General features: G+C 45.3%; 2 protein-coding genes and 1 long non-coding RNA gene across 3 annotated transcripts; all 3 read left to right on the top strand.

Moving 5' to 3' along the window:
• Nucleotides 1-893: 893 nt before the first annotated feature.
• On the top strand, nucleotides 894-2837 carry LOC119393416 (TATA-binding protein-associated factor 2N-like). Its single transcript, XM_037660415.2, has 2 exons — nucleotides 894-1021; nucleotides 2430-2837. The coding sequence occupies exons 1-2, from the start codon at nucleotides 1010-1012 to the stop codon at nucleotides 2763-2765; spliced, it is 348 nt and encodes a 115-aa protein (XP_037516343.1). The 5' UTR covers nucleotides 894-1009; the 3' UTR covers nucleotides 2766-2837.
• Nucleotides 2838-7007: 4170 nt separating this feature from the next.
• LOC119393415 (uncharacterized) lies at nucleotides 7008-15290 on the top strand. Its single transcript, XR_005183903.2, has 2 exons — nucleotides 7008-7260; nucleotides 14974-15290. It is a non-coding gene; the product is annotated as an uncharacterized LOC119393415 (long non-coding RNA).
• A 1169-nt stretch (nucleotides 15291-16459) lies between these two features.
• On the top strand, nucleotides 16460-18169 carry LOC119393414 (keratin-associated protein 6-2-like). The gene is made up of 2 exons (XM_037660414.2): nucleotides 16460-16537; nucleotides 17630-18169. The coding sequence occupies exons 1-2, from the start codon at nucleotides 16469-16471 to the stop codon at nucleotides 17999-18001; spliced, it is 441 nt and encodes a 146-aa protein (XP_037516342.1). The 5' UTR covers nucleotides 16460-16468; the 3' UTR covers nucleotides 18002-18169.
• The last annotated feature ends 1059 nt before the right edge of the window (nucleotides 18170-19228 follow it).

Raw genomic sequence — 19228 nt, 5'->3', positions numbered from 1 at the left:
GTTCCTATAATACATGACAGTTACAGCTCCATAACACGAGGGAATAGATAGAGAAGATACAAGCGCCGGGTTAGCTATGAGCCGTGCTCAAGATATTTGTATCGGTGTGATGCGAGCGTAATGCATTCCAGGTCGATACATGATGGATCCGGCTTGTCTTGTCCGCATACTCTTGGCAGTCCTGATCTCTCTCTCTCTCAAACACACACACACACACACACACACACACACACACACACACACACACACACACACACACACACACACACACACACACACACACACACACACACACACACACACACACACACACACACACACACACACACACACACACACACACACACACACACACGTACGTCGAGTTGAAACCTGTTGAATCTGCACACTGAACCACTGACGCTGATAATGGCACAACATTGAGTACTTGGTTATCAGCGTCAAGAGGCATTATTGTAACTTGTAAGATAACTGAATGCGTGTAACCACGTGCACGTGCATGACCGCGAGCGCGTGCGGATGTATGTACGTGTTTCCTATTTCCGTTGCTTGGTTTTTGCTTTTTGATTAAAAGTACCTTTTAATCGTTTCTTCGCATTCACGTTCAGCTCATCTCATCCATGGCAAGGTATGTTCGCCGGTAACTACACAAAAATAATCCCTCTCAGCGTCAGACGTGGTATTACAGACACAACGCAATCACTTTGCTCGCCCGATATCCCGTCCATTATCGTTCGCTGACGAACAAGAAATACGATGCTGTACACGTGGGGTGGTTACAAAAGAAAGGGAATAAAAGTGGAAGCTTCATAAACTAGGCTGTCGAATCTTTCTGCCGAGCCAGTCTTGCTTATGAACAATTTGCTGAGATGAAAAATTGTTTGCACAATGTCTGGCGCACATAATTCCGTTCACGTGTTCACCATGGACGAACAAGGTATATTTAAACGCATCAAGGGGTGCTGAGTACTCGTCGTATCGCACACCTGCGACTATCAACTCCGCCGCCATGAAGAGCACAGTAAGACGCTTTTCTGTGCTTCCTCTATCACTCCTCGGGTTTTTTTCTTCTTTTTTGCTACGATGCAAGTGTACCTCGGCTTGGTTGGTTAGAACTTTATGCAGCTACAGCGGTACAATGTTTCATGACTCAGCACGTGATTATGAATATAGATTGATATAACATTACATAGTTATTTATGATATGATACGATTATCTATGTTTACATATATGTTATAATTTTCATTATATGCAGCATATAGTCACAAGCAAACTATAATGTCAATAGAGCAAAGAGAAAGGGTTTTCCAAGAACAGCTCGTGTGTGGATGACTTAGATACCTTTGTGTGCTGACAAAAATAAGGCGCCATTGAGAATCGGCGCTGAAATATACGCGTGCTACAGGGTGCTGTCTTAGTTCCGTGCATGTGCCTCTCTTATGCAAACACTCGCGAAGTTCTTGAAATACGTCTGAAAGCAGGAAGAATTTCGCTGGACTATTGAAATTGACCAATCAGTGAGCAGGTATGAAATTAGATCAGATGGAAATTTTGTGCTTGTGTAGTGTGGATCAATCAGCAGGGAAAATATTCTAAGCTGAGAATGCATATAAAGGATTACACTAAAGCAATACATCGAGAATAATCAACATTACGAATCAGAGAGGATCAGGCAGTAGTCGTGCGTGAGTTGTTGAGGTGAATTGCCTGCAGTGCACGTTTTCAGCATGCACGTGAATGTATGTTTAGGATGGGAGTAGCAAAAATCCGCATTGTTCATTGATTATTTTTGTGAGCACCTCCAGCGTACCACGCATTTTTACTTCCACTGTACCCTAAAGCAGCAAGGATATCAATTCCAGAAGCGTAACTCGAACCTTGATTGTATCCTCCGTCATTCAGCAAAGGTAAAATTACACATCACTTGAGCATATTTCTTTGGTGTGTTAACGACTGTGCGACCAGCTGTATTCACCTGAGAACCCGAGACAACTCAGGCGCGTAATTGTACTCACATTGAATTTTCTAGCCGAATGCAGTGTAAGAAACACGAAAAAACAATTCATTTATTGTAAACTCCGATTACATGCCGAAGGCATAATCATCTGCTTGTCGCAAACTTTGATAATCTCGTCATCGATTAGCGATACGTTCGTGCTTATAACTAAAATTAAATATTTTACGCGCCAAAACCATGATATGATTATCAGGCAGCCCCTGTCGGAGGACTTTGTTTTAATTTTGACCACCTGGGCTTCTTTAACGTGTACCTAAATCTAAGTACATGGGTTTTCGTGCACCTGCATAGTGGAAATGATCCTGAGGACCTGTTTGTCGTAAAAAATCCGCAAGAGAAACTTCGTTATCGCGTACTTTTTATAATATGTACATATTCAGCCTTGATCATGATTTCATTGCTTCCATGCAGCTGACATCCACAATCTTCGCCGTGATGATCGGCGTTGCCTTGGCTACGGGACCGTATGGGTCCTATGGAGGCTACGTGGGCGGCCATGCTGGGTATGGAGGAGGAGGAGGATACGGCAAAAGTAGCGGAAAGGGTTATGGCGGACAATACGGCGGTGGCTACGGTACAACCTCGGGCGGATACGGAGGAGTCTATACCATGCCACACAGCGGACACTACACTGGCGACTACATCCCGGGTTATGGCGAAAAGCAGCCCAGCTATGGTCAAGGAGGTTACAGCACTGGAGGATACGGCGGTGGCAACCAGGACGGATATGCCACAGGTTACTACTGAGAATTCGACGTAGGATTAGTCACGCAAATGGAATGTAGATGAACAATAAAACTAGTTCGCATCGGAAGTAAACTTGTGTGGTTTTACTTGCCGACACGGAAATATTTATAAGGCACGCTATAGTGGGGTACTCCTCAATAATTTTGACCACCTAAATCTGAGCACACTGGTGCTTTTGAAATTCGCCCCCATCGAAGTGTGACTCCCGTTATCGGGAATAGAATCCGCGTCTTCGAGCCGCACACCTTAGCCTGCAAGCTACCACGGAGGGTTATGAAACTATAATCCCATCTAACCATATGGACTGAACTACTGCCATTCTGCAATGGTCAAATTGCACGTTGAGTTCAAGTTCAGTGTTGCCACTACGTTTTAAATACAGAAAGAAGCATGGCTCAAGCAGTGCGTTTGGACGAGTGGTCGGTTAAAGTGAACAATTAATTCTAGCGCTACTAGAGAACAGAGCCACGACGCAAATGAAAATTATCACACTCGCGCCCTTATTATCGTTGTATCCGGCTTTCCAGGGAATATAGATAGATAAAGAAGATTATTAGTAGTCGTTCCCTTCGTCTCCTGGCGCAGAAATTAAACAGAACCATCTGAAGAGCTACAAACCTTGCTATAGTTACAGGCGAACTGACAATGACAACACGTATATTTCGCAACGAAATAGTGAATGATTGCCCTTGTACTGATGCGAAAGCTCACACATATCACAGGAGAAGGCTTCCAGCACCATGCCTCGAACAAAGTGTGCGTGGTTGTTGAGGGATGAAATAAAGCAAATTAGGATTCAAATAAGGCACATAAAAGCAGTCGTTTATTGTAAAACATGTATATGGGGGTAGGTCATCCTAAACAGATCATCTGAAACTCCTGAAGGATGCACATGCCAGATAACTCTCACACGATTTCAGTAGCGAACGTACGGTCCATGGTGTCGAGGCAGATAGCTTGGGTGGCCATAGGGTCTGTCGCGGCTGTAGCCGCCTTGGCCGTATCTTTGGAGGCATCCAACGCGTACGTTGTCGTAGCTCCCATGGTGCCCGCTGTGACCTTTCTTAAGTCCATGTCCCTTGTTGTCGCCGAGCACGGCACCGTAAGCCTCAGCGTATTCGCCGTCGAGACCTTTGTCAGTCTTTTCTGCCGTCGCCAGGGCAACTGCCAAGGCCAACAACAATAGGGTCACCTGTTCAAGCGTGTGACACAAATGAGCACGTGCATCGTTAAGTCGTGTGTGTGTGTGAACCACACACACACACACACACACACACACACACACACACACACACACACACACACACACACACACACACACACACACACACACACACACACACACACACACACACACACACACACACACACACACACACACACACACACACACACACACACACACACACACACACACACACACACACACACTTTCGTACGGCATGAAACTCTATGACATAAGCACTTTGTAAGAGGACTTCACTGCGTACTTTCATCACGGAAAGCTGGACAAGCATGTAGGCTGCGTTAAAAAGATGGGGCTTATTGCCTGATGCAAGCACAAAACTATACCGAAATCTCTAAACAGTGCACTTCAGTCGAAATAGCAATTAAAGTGTTAAAATGTTTTTGTTGGCTTTTTTATCGTAACGTTTAAACATAGTGTGAACTTTTCTTGTTGTTAAAGGTTTCGTTAACATTTTATCTCGAGAGCTTTGTAGTATCGATAACACTCTTGGACGGTAAATAGGGCTCCGCTTTATTAGGCATTTCGGGGTGTTCGCAATTGTTCATCTGTCTTGGAGGATGAGAGCAGCGTCAAGAGGATGTGACAACAGATTTTTTGTAGATTATAACCTAAGCGAGGATATGCTCCCTTATAATAAAGTCTACATTTTCAATTTAACGCTGTCAAGATAATGCTGGGTTCCAAGCATTCCTAATAGTCGTTGCAACAGACACTCCTTTCGGAGCACGCTCTGGTGCTGAGAACATGAAGACAGCCCTACTGATATTGATTAAACGAGAAAAACCGTAGGTGAGAAAGTTGGCAGTAGTGCCTAAAATTGTGGGTAAAATAATAAACGCAAAACAAGAGCACTATGCTGTGAGTCAGCCAGGCAAATAAATTTGTAACGGCGGAAGAGCAGAATGTTATCGCTTACAGTGATCTTCATGGCCATCTTGTAGTTCTTCGTGAGCTTGTCTGGAAACAAGTATGGCCTAAACGCCTGGGTGATCAAACAACAGCGATGGTGTTGGCTTATGTAGTGTTTGAGCGGCGCTTCAACAACACGTAGGTCGCGCATAACTTTGTTTGCAGACGCTTGCGCTGAATTTTTAAGTACGACAGCATCGAGGCGTCGATCAGTCTTCGTTGACAGGCCAACAATGTGTGTTGCTTGCAGGCGCACATACAATGAAAACAACAAGCAAACAAAGTATGGGCCGAGATGACGAAATGAACATTTGTTTCTTGTACGTGGGCCCGCAGTTATTATGTATATATAATGTAAAATTGGAGTAACTTATTTTATATCCTTTTACATGGTCTGCACGCCTACGACACATCACAGTAAAGTGTTATCAACTATCCCATGTTAGAAAAATGATTTTTTGTTGGTCTAATTGAGCAACCTGTGCATCCTTCAACTTCTCTAGTAGTCAGTGCAATTCGTCGTTATTCGTTATTTCCGAAGTCAATATGGTTTAGTAAGCGAATTTCGCACAAAAATGCGAAGTCGAACCTCTGAAAAAAAATTATGACAGTGTTGCACTAGTGGTGCCAAGCCTGAAGGAAGAGCGCAGCTCGGTGGCCTTTCTTGTTTCTGTTTAATTATTTCTCTCTTTCTTCTTTTTCTTCATATTTATCTCTGTTGCTTCTATATATTTTTGTATATGTTTCTTTCTAGTTATTTCTTTCTCCCTTCATCGATTTCTCTTTCTCGCTCTGTTTATCTTTATTTTCTTTCTTCCCTTTCTTTCTCTCTCTTTCTTTGTTTCTCTCTTTATTTCTCTCTTTGTCTTGCTCATTTTTTTCTATCTCTCTTTCGTGTCTGTTTCTTTCTATCTCTTTCTATGTCTTTCTCAGTCTTCTTTTATCGTTTTATGTTTTGATTCCCTTTATTTCTCTCCATTTTTCTCTTTCTCTTTCTTTCGCTCTCTCACTTGTTTTCTCCCTCTGTCTATGCTTTTCTGTCTTTTTATCTTTTTATGGCTCGCCGCCGTCGCTTCGCAGCCACTTTTTTGGCTAACTGCTGCCTTCTTCATTTTTAGTGGACCAGTGGTGATTAGTGGGATCTGCCCAATTTATGTGGCACATACGCATTGATGATGATAGTTTTCTGGTGACCATGGACATTTTGCAGCAGGCTATAACTGCTTCGCTGTTAATATTCATGATGTATTGATCCCAAACGGCGATATATGACGTGCGATCGACTATCTTTCGCGAAGTGAAGTGATCAGGTATTATCGTGCTTTTCACTGCCAGAATCTTAGGCTTGCCCTAGCTACGGAACAAAATCGAAAAGTCGCTATGAAATATTCTTAATTTTTTAGATCAAGATTTATAATATTTATACAGACAGAAAATACGCGGTTAACTGCCGGTTAGCGTGTCGGTTAGCGCGTATATTGGTTAGCTTGTTTATATAACAGAATGCTTCGGCATGAATGGCATGATACACAGAAAATTGTTTTTACGTATTTTAACGTACCAACATATTATAAATCTTGATTTTTGAATATCTATGAACAACGAAAGCAACTGAGAAAACAATAAGAAATAAATGCTCAAACTAACAGCGAGAACGCTATAATTGAACACCATCGAAAAGAAGAAAAAAAGAAACGTTGTAACATCCGCAAATATTTTCTGAGGCCCCAACAAAAATGTCTGAAAACTGTGATTGTCGTTGACTACTGAATCACTTCAGATTTTTTTTTATGTAAGAGCGCAATAATTACGGCCATGAAAGCTTAAGTACTAGGTAGTCACATAAACGTATTTTCGCGTTTAACTGATACAATAAGATAAACCTGTCGACTAAGAACAGAATTTTTATTTTAAAATAAACAACGTTCCGTGGTGTGTTTTTTTTTTATCACTTCGCACATTTCTCCACGTACAAAGGGGCAGTCAACTACCATGTCAAAAAAAAAAAAAAGAACTGCCTGAAAAGTTTAGCGAAACAAAGACATATGACTCCTACCTGACAGCTCACAGGGGGAAAAGCTAACAGTTCTGCACAGTCTGACCAACGGAAAGCCACCAGTCTTTGTGATTTACCGCGACATAGCAAGTATCAACTTGGAATTTGCGTTGCGTTGCACACGTAAAGCACAAATATGAGCGTAACTTTAACGCCTCTGCATGCTCTGGTGCGGCGACTTCGTATATATATGCGGGCTGGTACGTCTGTGTCTATAACAATTTCTTCGTGGAACCAGTTTCGTGAGCTGTTGACTTCTCGTGCTCAGGATGAAGTGTGCGGTAAGTGACACTACTCTGTCAGTTCCATCTGTGAGGTTTGATGTTAGTGACACAAGTCGCTATACCAGGCCTTTTCCAAGATGTTAAGTTTGTACAGCTCATCCTAAATGTGCATCAGAGTGAGCATGTATTTATAAACCCTCGTGGCGGATGTCTAGTTATCAGTCATCTTCGCGGAGCACTAAATTGACAATTTAACTACTCTAAGGTCGGATATAGAACTTAATGAGCAAGTTTGGAGCTTTTGTTTGTATTCATTTTGACTATCAGTATATCATAATGGAAACATAAAGTAAACATAATGGAAGATATCTACAGCGCATCCACAGCCACTATAGTCCTTCATAAAAAAGAAAGCGACAGAATCCCAATAAAGAAGGGCGTACGACAGGGAGACACGATCTCTCCAATGCTATTCACCGCGTGTTTACAGGAGGTTTTCAGGGCCCTAGATTGGGAAGAATTAGGGATAAGAGTTAATGGAGAGTATCTCAGTAACCCAGGCAGCACACAACGTCGGGGCCGATATTGGTTTTACGGCGGCTGTGCGCGGCCCCACCTCGGGCCAGCATTGCCGGCCTGGCGCCGATATCGGCGGAGCCGCTGTCTTTCGCCGGCAAAATTGGGCCGTTTTTGCCGCCTTCCATCCGGTGTTGGGCTTTCGCCGGCAACATTGGGCCGAGATTACCGGCGTTCCGCCGTCTTTCCGCCGATATCGGCTGAGCCGATTTCTTTTACCGGCAACAATGGGCCGAGTTTGCCGGCGGTTTGCTGTTCTTCCGCCGATATCGGCTTAGCCGATGGCTTTCACCGGCAACACTGGGCCGAGTTAGCCGCCGTTTTGCCGTACTTCCGCCGACATCGGCCGAGCCGATGGTTTTCACCGGCAACATTGGGCCGAGCATGCCGTCATTCTGCCGTGCTTCAGCTGACATCGGCGGAGCCGATGGCTTATCGACGATGTTGGAACTTTCTTGTCTCCCTTCAGGCAGTTATACATGCCCTGTTGAGAACGTCCTCCTGCGTCGCGGCGCTCCAAAAGTCCTCGTCACCGACAGAGGTGCAGCTTTTACGGCAGAGCTAACGCAAACCATCTTGAAATAGAGCCACACAAGTCACCGACGGACATCACCCGCAGGCGAATGGCCTCACCGAGCGGCTAAATGAAACCCTCGCCGACATGCTGGCAATGTACTGTACGTCGAACACATGACATGGGACGCCATAATATCTTCGGCACATAACCTGAAGTTAACACGGCAGTGTAAGAAACGGCGCACATATGACTCCGTTCAAACTAGTTCACGGAAGCCTCTCAACGACGCTGCACGCCGTGTTGCCGGCCGTCAGTGACGAGAATAACCTCGACGTTGCGCTCTACCTTTAGCCCGCCGAAGAAGCGCCCGGCAGCTCGCCCGCCTAGGATATAATCGTAATGCAATAGAGCATTAGGCACTTGAATATTTGTAGCTTAAGCTGCAGAATACCGCTACATGGATTGCTGTACTAGCACAAATAACAAAGTTCAAATATTGTACCGTGCTAATGCCGCACGTACGACTCGGAGCGCGAAGTATCGCCGACTGAATAGCTTGCATTCTCTTATTAGTTTCTGCTATGACAATGACTAACAACTACCACTAGCACAGTCACTTTTCAACCATAAAGAGATGGTCTTTAGAAGAATAACTGACTCAAATTAGATAGCCACTTCGTTGACCAGTTGTTCAGCGCTATCAAAAAATGTTGAAACGTTATAACACATACCATTAACTTCATGGGCCAAATTCGAAGTACTTCTGTTTCGTAAATGGTTTTGCCACGGGTCGGCCGACTTCACTAATGTATCCAGCATCAAAATTCACCCAAACATTCCCGCACGAATGCTTTTAGCGGAAGAAGTTTTATGTGAATACTCATTCTGTGCATAAATCGAGCCTGTCATCATATTTATAGCGCTATATCCTTTCAGCCGCTCAATGTGTGGCGCTGGCGCTCATATACTACACGGACAGTTTCCGATCTCTGTGTTTACACATATTTACTCACGCGCGTGTTTGGGTCAAGCGTAACAAGCGCATTTGCTTCAGTGATGTCACATAATTTTACTTTATGAAAATAGTAAAAAGCTCAGCAAGGCGTGTTGCTGAGCTAGTTGGTTCATTACTTGAGAAAAATAGGTATGGTGCAAAAAAGACCGGGCGAAGTGAAGACACGTTTTGTAGTTTGAATGTTTACAAATCAACTAGCCCGCTGACCATCTTTAACGAACTGACAAACACGTGTTTGCCACGTGTTTTTCAGTTCGCATTTGTGCTTCGTTGCCGTCCATTTTGTGACATACATATCTTTTTCAAGTAAAAATCTCGCTCAACGATTGCTTCCCACGTGCTTTCAGAAATAGTCGCATAAAATTATTATTATGGCACGCGAAATACGATGAAAAATGGGGCTCCAACGTGGTGTACGCAAAGTTTTCATGTAGCGACATGTGGCAACAAGCGATGCATTGAAAATTCCACGAACGCCTTTCTCAAACGGCATGCCCATAGAAATGCTGGGGGGAACGCACACCATTGTGGTAGGCTGAGCCTTGCTTTCAAGAAGGGAGAATTCGTATTTTTTTTCTTCTTCAACCTCTACCCCCCCCCCCTCCCTGCCTTCCCCTCGTTCAGCGTCATTGTCGCGAAACTCGCTTGACCAGGCAGGGTAGGGTGGCCGTCCCGACGGAGGGGCAATCGTAGCTGCGGGAGCAGGTTTTTTTCACTCCGGCCAGCAGAATTCTTCAAGAAGTGCGGTGTGCGGACATGTCTGGTGGAAAGTCAAAGTCGTGCACGAGACGGATACGCGGCAGGATTCCGGCACTGTTTTCGGCAGAGATCACCGCAGCGAGAAACCAGTGGCCCCCTGCTTCCATGTTGAACTCGCTCACCTCATATAAGGCCACGTGTTCACTACTGTTACGTGTCATCAGATTTTTGTTCTCTTCTTATCGCGTATTTTCCATTGACCATCGTGTTTTGTGTATTCTGATATGGTGCGCTTGCATTTTTGATTGGCTCGTGTTTTTAGCGATCCAACGGGCACACGTGAGTGGTTTTATGCACAATTCCTTTCTGTTACAATCCTACCTTTAGATTAGGAATGCGCGCGTGTCTACCTTGTTTAGATATAGAGTTCATGGGATTTTGTGGTACCGCTCGCAATGTTTTTCGCGTCGCGTGCAGCAGTTTATCCATCTTTTTGGCCCTTAAATTATCACTGAAAAAATTGCAATTTCCGCTTAAAGGATAACGCTAGTTTAATTGCCAGTCATGTGTCGCGAATGCCTACCGTTGCTTGGTGAACTTAATGAACGTGGGGGGGGGGGGTGCTCCTCTGCTCGTAATTAGCTCACGCATATACACAATCTTCTAGTGTAGTTGCCACTCTTAATCTCGCTTTTTCGGAAAGCCGCCTAACATTACCTTTCTTTTCTTCGGGTCCGTCTTTAATCCTACTGTAATGCTGCCTTCGTTTACATCTCGCCCCGCCACGGTGGTCTAGTTGTTATGGCGCTCGACTGCTGACCCGAAGGTCGCGGGATCGAATCCCGGCCGCGGCGGCTGCATTTTCGATGGAGGCGAAAATGTTTGAGGCCCGTGTACTTAGATTTAGGTGCACGTTAAAAAACCCCAGGTGGTCAAAATTTCCGGAGCCCTCCACTACGGCGTCTCTCATAATCATAGCGTGGTTTTGGGACGTTAAACCCTAGATATCATTATTATTATTATATTATCGTTTACATCTCCAGAACTTTTTTCGTGATTCGGCACCGTCGTTACTGAAAAGCGCGATATCGTCCGCAAAACGCAAGCAGCTAAGATATTCTTCGTTAATCCTTATTCCTATTTTTGCCCGTTCTAGTTCTTTCAATATTTATAGTGAATGTGCCGCGCATAACCTTGAAGAGATCGTAACACTTCCCATAGGCGTGTGCACAGTGGGGCAGGGGGGCGGCCGGCCCCCGTAGTCACCTAAGAAGAGGTGGGCGCAAGGTTTTCCAAACACGTTGACTTAATAGGGAGCGGGGGGCGCCGCGATGAACCTTAGCCCCCCGCCTCCCCTCTGAAGGGGAACCCTGCTTACGCCTATGATTTTGCGCCTGACCCCATTCTCGATTAGGATTGTCCTGCTTTTTTTTTGAGGAATACGGTGGCTGTGGGTTGTTTTAGATGTTGGCTGCGGTATCTATAAATGTTTAGATATTTCATTATGGCATTATTATTCCGGAACTGCTGGTGTGTGTTCATATCTGTGAATAAATTTGTGTTTATCACCTTGCAAATGTGTTGCTCCTTAATTTCTCAGACGCATGCATAGTTGGTGCAGCAGGCCTTTCATTAATTTAGTTGTCTTAGAGACAATATTGACTTTCGTTCTCGGGCTTGCACGGTTCGACAGAATTGTGGGTCTTAATCGCACACTAAGACATCAGTGGAGCAGTCGTTCTAATTAGGAAGCATTTTTCGAATATGGCACCAATGGCAGTCGATGAATGCCGTTGGGCCGCGAATAGTCTATTTTAGCGCTGCTGGCTTACGGTACAGTAACCACAGTAATACCGAACTGCCGTGGTTGGCACGCAGGCCATTTTACTTTATAACACGTGTATCAGCCTGCCTGATCAAGTTACTTTACGCATCGAGCAACTACCGCTGGTGTCTCCATATAAACTAGCTACGTGCAGACCACGACGGTACAGTACTACCGTACTTAACGCACGGTAAGCCACCACTGCTAAAACATAATAACGGGTGTAAACGGTCACGCCGGCGGCTACCCGACGTCGGCGGGGCCGACACCACGCCAGCATCGGCTAGCATACATAGGCCCAATGACGGCTTGCCATCATCGGCTGAATAACGGCAGGCCCGTCTCGGGCCGACGCTGGCTAGCCCACGTCGGCCCGAAGCCGGCAAGCCCGCCTCGGCCCAACGGCGGCTAGCCGACGTCGGGCCGATGCGGGTGAAAGTAGCGCGAGCGTGATTTGCCGACGTGGGGCCAATATCGCTGCCGCCTTTTGCCGACGTTGGGCCAAGATCGGTCCAATGGCGGCGTGCTGCCTGGGAACCTGCGATTCGCTGATGACATTGCATTGATGAGTAACGCGGGAGACGAATTACAGCTCATGATTACTGAACTGGATACGGAAAGTAGAAGAGTAGGTCTGAAAATTAATATGCATAAAACTAAAGTAATGTGGAACAATCTTTAGCAGAGAACAGCGCTTTGCGATAGGTGGCGAGACGCTGGAAAGTTGTAAAGGAGTACGTCTACTTAGGACAGGTAGTAACCGCGGAGCCGAACCATGAGAGTGAAATAACTAGAAGAATTAGGATGGGATGGGGCTCATTCGGCAAGCACTATCAAATCATGAATGGTAGTCTACCACTATCTCTCAAGAGGAAGGTATATAACAGCTGCATCTTACCGGTACTTACCTACGGAGCAGAAAACCTGGAGACTTACAAAGAGGGTTCAACTTAAATTGAGGACGACGCAGCGAGCGATGGAAAGGAAAATGATAGGTGTAACCTTAAGAGACAGGAAGAGAGCAGAGTGGATCAGGGAACAAACGGGGGTTAAGGATATCATAGTTGAAATTAAGAAGAAGAAATGGATATGGGCCGGCCACGTAGCACGTCGGCAGGATAACCGGTGGTCATTAAGGGTAACTGAGTGGATTCCAAGGGATGGCAAACGCGTGAGGGGGAGACAAAAAATTAGGTGGGTAGATGAGATTAAGAAGTTTGCAGGTATAACGTGGCAGCAGAAAGCACAGGACCGGGTTGATTGGCGGAACATGGGAGAGGCCTTTGCCCTGCAGTGGGCGTAGACAGGCTGATGATGATGATGATGATATCGAACTGACCGCTGAACTCCAAACAGAAGCTTCTAAGCTTAGCTCAAGAACAAGCGACACTCGTACGGTGTGAACCACACATCTCTTTCCGACAACTTCAGAGAATATATACAATCGTAATGTCATTTTCATTTATTTTAATGGCAGCCGAATTTAGCAGAGGTGCAATGTCCTCAGCTGTCACTGACAGGCCGATTATCCGATACTAACGCGATAGGGTTAGAGAGCTCGCTTCGCGGAAATTCCTGTTGTAGGCGTCGGCGTAATTGTTTCTAAGCGAAAAATCATCTTGTCCGGGACCGAAGAATAGCGAAAGAGGCAAATAAAATAAATAATTAAAAAACTTTGGTTCGAGTGAGAATCGAACCCAGGCTGTGTGCGTGGCCAACAGGTGTTCTACCACACAGTCACGGTATTGCGTGAAACTGCTTCGGAAACAAAAAAACACTATATGAATGTCATGTAGCGGAAGGAGTAACCTTAATGCATCTAATATTGCGTGTCAGAAGAGTACAATCACGCCAGGCGTCAAAACGTGTGCATTGCGCAACGAGTGGGTGTGTTAAAGGCCCACCCATTGACAAAGCCGTGTTGCCTTATGGACACGAAGTGGGCCCTTCGCTGATTCGCAAAAGGAAGAATCATGGCGTAGTGGGCGCGTAACTGCCGTTACAGTAGACACTCCAGCATACCTTGAAGCGGCCAATGTTGCGCGCAGAGTCGTTGGTTTCCTTACGGCACGGTTGGGGCATGCGCCGAGACCCGAAGCTTGGCTAGCAATTGAGAAGGCCATCCGCACGGGGCCCGATTATCGCTATCGCCGTTTTACTCTTGAAGCCGAAGCTCAAGCGTCCTCCAGTTTTTTTTATCATCATGTAACCTTCACTACTGTATTTTCCGCAGCTGAATCACAGTATTTTTTTATGGAACAGGAATATAATCCGTGTGTTGTACTTTACATCTACATGTATTTACGGCGGGACACGAGTGTAATCAATATGTAATGCGTTACACAGCTACATTCGTCCGCTTTTCTTCTTAGGTTGCATGTCCGCATTTTATATGCATACGTCACGCAGGAAGCACTGGCGTGGCTCTGTGACACTTCACGCAGGAATAAATTTGTTAGCCTGTTAATTTTTTTCCGTATATTCACAGGCTTTCAGTACGTTGCAGTAGTAAATGAGTTGATTTATGTAAGCCAGAGTCTGCAAGGAATCTATATATTAAAAAAAATCTTTACAAAAGGAAAATAGGTTGAAGCGCGATTAACAAGAGTGTTACTGCACATTTTCGCTAGGCGATAACGACAAAAATGTATACGTCACATGACATTCAAAATATGGTCACTAGTTATAGGTAGTTATTTCAGAACGTAAAGCTTAAAACTAAAACAAGTCGCATCAAGATAGACATGGTAAACAGATGTGTTAAGCAGTATTCGCACAAGCATGTAGCGACACAAGGCTTCAGTGTCAGTAACAAGCGCACATTGAGAACATCAATGCACATATTGGGATAGCTACGAACAACAAACGGTTACAGTAAAAGAAGGCAAAGAATCGACCAAGTCGAGATTATCCACAATTTAGTACAAGACGGGTAATCTGTAATGCTAGCAAATTATTTTCCATGGAACAACTCTGGTCTATGATGGGCTTGGCTAATATAGGAGAGGGTATCCGGACATCGCTGTAAATTACATTCGTATTGCTGTGAACTTAACGCTGGCTTCTATTTCTGCTTCTTCGTCCGCTGCTGCTTGTTAGCAAGGCGTTGAAACAGGACTTACAATTTCATTCGTGCAGGTGGCTATGATTGTAATCACTCTTCTTCTTGGCTTGGCGCTCGGCCATGGCCATCACGGCAAGAAAGCAAGTCACGTGGTGCTGGTTCGCCGCCCCGTTTACCAGCAGCCGCATTGCTTTGATCATTACGGTCATGGTGGACACCACGGTGGCTTGGTCAAGAAACTCGGCCATCATGGAGGCCACGGCCACCATGGCGGACACCAGTACGTGCCATACGCGTACTAAGCAGGCACGCAGGGACGCCTTCCCTGCGCCTCCACCTGACATGTGCATCGCATAGTCAAGCGCGCTTGACGAATAAAATTCAACTTGCAGGCAGCTGTGTCACGTGTGTCTAAGCTGTGACTTGAGGCTTTGCTCAGCATAACCGGGTGAACAGAACTGCGAAGGAAAAGGAAGAGTGCGGATAGGAAACTAGACGGAAAGTATTATCTACGTTAACTCAGCAGTATCAACGATATCCTGCCCTGGCTCGTTAGGCTGTGCCAGCGATTCAAGCAGAGCTACATCTTCGTGTGTTGTTGCAGTCTAAAATATGACCAGCCCGAGTGGCCGATTAGTTTTAGGATTTTTTTCGTGTTTTGTGTTACTGAGTACGATATTGTGCGTCAGTGCTTCGGTGTCCCTACGGAGGCAGAACGCAAACACCATCTTGCCCGAAGCGCTGAGTAAACTTGAAAAAAAGAAAGGTAACCCACTGCGGTGGTTAAGAGTCACAAGGCGCTCCATCTTTCCTTTCTCAACATTTGCTACGTCATTTTTAAGGTATGTTCGATGCTGAACATTGAGCGAGCACCGCATTTTGTGAAAACTTTTATCAATACAGGTGTCTGGCTTTTGTTCTGCTTGGCCTAGAAAAACAAAACAAAAAAAAAGCTGTTTGGCAACGACTTGTTTTTACGAAATACCTAAGGTAATTTCTTTTACCTGAAGTGAAGTATTTATATTCAGCTAGAAACGCTGCAGGCCCAAAGGCAAAAAGGAGTGATACACCGCTTGAAAGTGTCACTGGGCCCGAAGAGCCAGAGCGGGTACATGTGGCCTGCAAATCCGCGAACTTAAAAGGCGTCGCTGGTGTTCACTGTCGCACGCATATGGGAAGGTAGCCTACACTGGAGGCGGCTAGTCCAGTACATAGTTAAAATGTAAGTCAGCAAGCGATACGGGTAAGGTTGTGTACCCTCTCCCCCGCCCCCCCTTCATCCCTCATGAAAACCTCCGCTGCGCGCCGCACTTTACCGTAAACACTAAATAACAGTTGACAGGAGTGCTTGAACATCCTTTCTGCTTCAATAAGCACCGTAACTCTGTCTTGCAAAAGGCGCTACGCGAGCTTCAAGCATGTCGGGGACGCAACGTCGAATGTTCGTGACGGAATGCGTTCTAGGGACGCCGTAAACATCGCGGAATTTGATACATGTTGTGTATTTGTTTTGTGCCAACCAGGTATTCTCAATATGTATATAAGCGCTATCGACTAATGTCGACTCTCATGCAAAGCATACGGGACTGCGTGAACATTGTGCCTCATTCTTTTTTTCTGTCCAAGATGATAAAAGCTGTGAGTTTTACATCATATTCTGAGCTCTAACGTGCGTGGACTGATTTGAAAACCGCCTTCGTCTCATCTAAAAAATTAAATAATCAAAATTATAAAAAATGAGACACGCACACGAAGCGATCAATCCGCAGAATGCGCCTTTAATTGCAGAAATCTTTACCAGCTTCTTCGACGAGTAGGTATGAAGCGGTAATAGAAGCAGTGCGGCACTCTGCTGACATTAAGGTGGACAAACTGATTTCTGACATCCTTTTTATTCGCCTTTCTTGCAATGACCAGAATAGTGAGCAAAGTTTCATAGAGCATGTACGCACATCTATTCCGGAAAGCTATTTTCTTACCTGTGTAGCAAAATATTTAGTATGTCATGGATTTGGCCATGTACTGGACTTATAACATATTGTAGGTATAGGTGAGTATAATCTTGGGATATTGGTGAGTATACAATAATATCGTATTGGTGATGACCAGGACAGAATGTGGTTCATTATAGCAATTTTGCATCTGCAGATGCCTTCGCGAGGGAAGTTTATCATTTGACCATTCTGTGCGGAATATAACGAAGGCTAGCAGCATCCGGATAGTTGGTTTTCTTTTTTTTTCGCTATGAATGAAAGGCAACCTAACTCATAACGCTGAAAAACTGCACTGATCACATGTTAGCTCGCTTCTTCACCTTATAGGAAGGGGATATATTTCAGAAAAGGCAATATTTCGGAAAAGGCCTTCTGTGCGCCGTAGTTATTACTTCTTATCGCTGTGTAGATATATATGTAATTGTTATTCATTCGCTCTTGTCAGTGTGGTTTCAGCCGACTGATATTTTACTATGATCACGAGGCCTTGTTAATGTTACTTGTATCATTATAGGTCTTTTCGCTGAATACATGGAAATGACAGTGTTGTGAAAGATTTTCTCAGAAGGTTGCAATAGTTAAATTATTTAGGCTATCTTAACCATGTTTCATGTATACTGAAATGGTGCCCTTATGGCTTGGTCTTGAATTTGCGCCAGCATCTTCTGGTCCAGTATTGAAGTGTAGATGCATTAAGCAATAAGTGTGTCGAAATTTCAAATGGCTTGTATTGCAGATTCTGGTACTCTTCGTGGCGTTCGCCCTGACTACTGCAGCCGTCTGTTCGCCGTATGGTGGAAGCTACGGTAGGGGCTATGGCGGTGGATATGGTAGCGGACATTACGGTAGCTATGGCGGCAGCGGCTACGGCAGCGGCTACGGCGGCGGCTACGGCAGTGGCTACGGCAGTGGCTACGGTAGTGGCTATGGTGGAAGCCACGGTGGTGGCTACGAGCCCGACAGCGGCTACGGAAATCATTGCGAGCACAATTCTATGTATAGTATGGGGCACAGTTCGTACGAAACACCGAGCTACGGGAGCTACGGCAGCTCCTCGCGTGGAAGTCACTATGCTACATCGTATGGCGGCGGCTACAACGGATACTAGGAGTATAATGGGGAACCATCTGCTAATGCTGACACTTCATGGACATAAACACCGCTCAATCGGTTCTTTTTATGCGCGTTTGAAATAAACCACCGTGCAGGTGAGATGCCTGGTGTTTTTATGTGAACAAGGTTTTTAAGAACACGATAGTACATAATGAAGGCGTTGACCTTTCGTGCTTAGCAACGTTCGCAGGTTTCTCATATGTCCTGGTTTCTCTTCAGAGCTGTCAACTGTCAACATGAGTGCTCATAAGCTTACACCATGGAAGAAACAACATTAAGGAGCAAACACGAAGTTTAAGTTTGAAGTTTATTTACAGTTCTGACAATACATGAGACATGAACTGCCATGTAGCCGGAACAAAAAGCGTGTTTATACACGCCTGACTACGATGAGACTTGATTAAAGCCTGGCAAAGTCGAGGCGTAAGGGATCACATTGCAGTAGGTTCAGTGCATCCCAACCGCGCTATCAGCGACCTCAGCGCGTGAACTTCCGATAAGACAAGGGGAATGGCATTCTGTAACGGTCATCTAAGTGGACTGTCCATTTCAGCACCCCACAATGATTGGACAAGGTTCGATAGGAGCGGTCGCGATTGCTACTGGTGCACCAGCTGTCAAGTTCTATCCAATGAGCGCGCTCTTAAGTATATATTCTAATTAATAGACTGTTACTAAAGAGTCCTCCCATCTGCCAATGCCATCTGCGACTGTATAGCTGGGCGTTAGAACAATGGCGACAACGAAGGCGCCGTTTTTCCGGCATGTAGGCGATACAAGTATGCGTTACAGGAGGCGAACAATCTTTTCCAGGAAGAACAAGAGTAAACAGAGCAGTTAGCAAAGCACATGGACAAGTTCAGATCAAATACACGCGCTGGGATACGAGCGCATTCGGCAAAGTCTATTGCGGCGTGCGCAGAGGTTGAGTAAAGCGGGCGATACCCCCCCCCCCCCCTCCCCCTCTTTAATCAGCCAGAGAGGGCGCCAACACTGCCCCATACCTTTACTCATTCTGACCTGCCTAGTCCCTGTTTAATGGGAATCGTCACGGCCATGCAGGTTTCTTGGCGATAATGGTTGCCGAAAACCCCCGATGTTGCATTCCGATAACTATTTACTCCCCACCTTTACCGCCATCAAGCCGGGAACCAAAGGCAGATCATTTTGAGCAGCACATCATCGCTTCATTTTCATTTTAACGCGATAGCCTTAAAGGGCT

Source organism: Rhipicephalus sanguineus, chromosome 5 (genome assembly GCF_013339695.2).
Source record: "Rhipicephalus sanguineus isolate Rsan-2018 chromosome 5, BIME_Rsan_1.4, whole genome shotgun sequence".
NCBI lineage: Eukaryota > Metazoa > Arthropoda > Arachnida > Ixodida > Ixodidae > Rhipicephalus > Rhipicephalus sanguineus.
The sequence above is the reverse complement of the archived record's forward strand: the minus strand, read 5'-3'. Positions and strand labels throughout refer to the sequence as shown.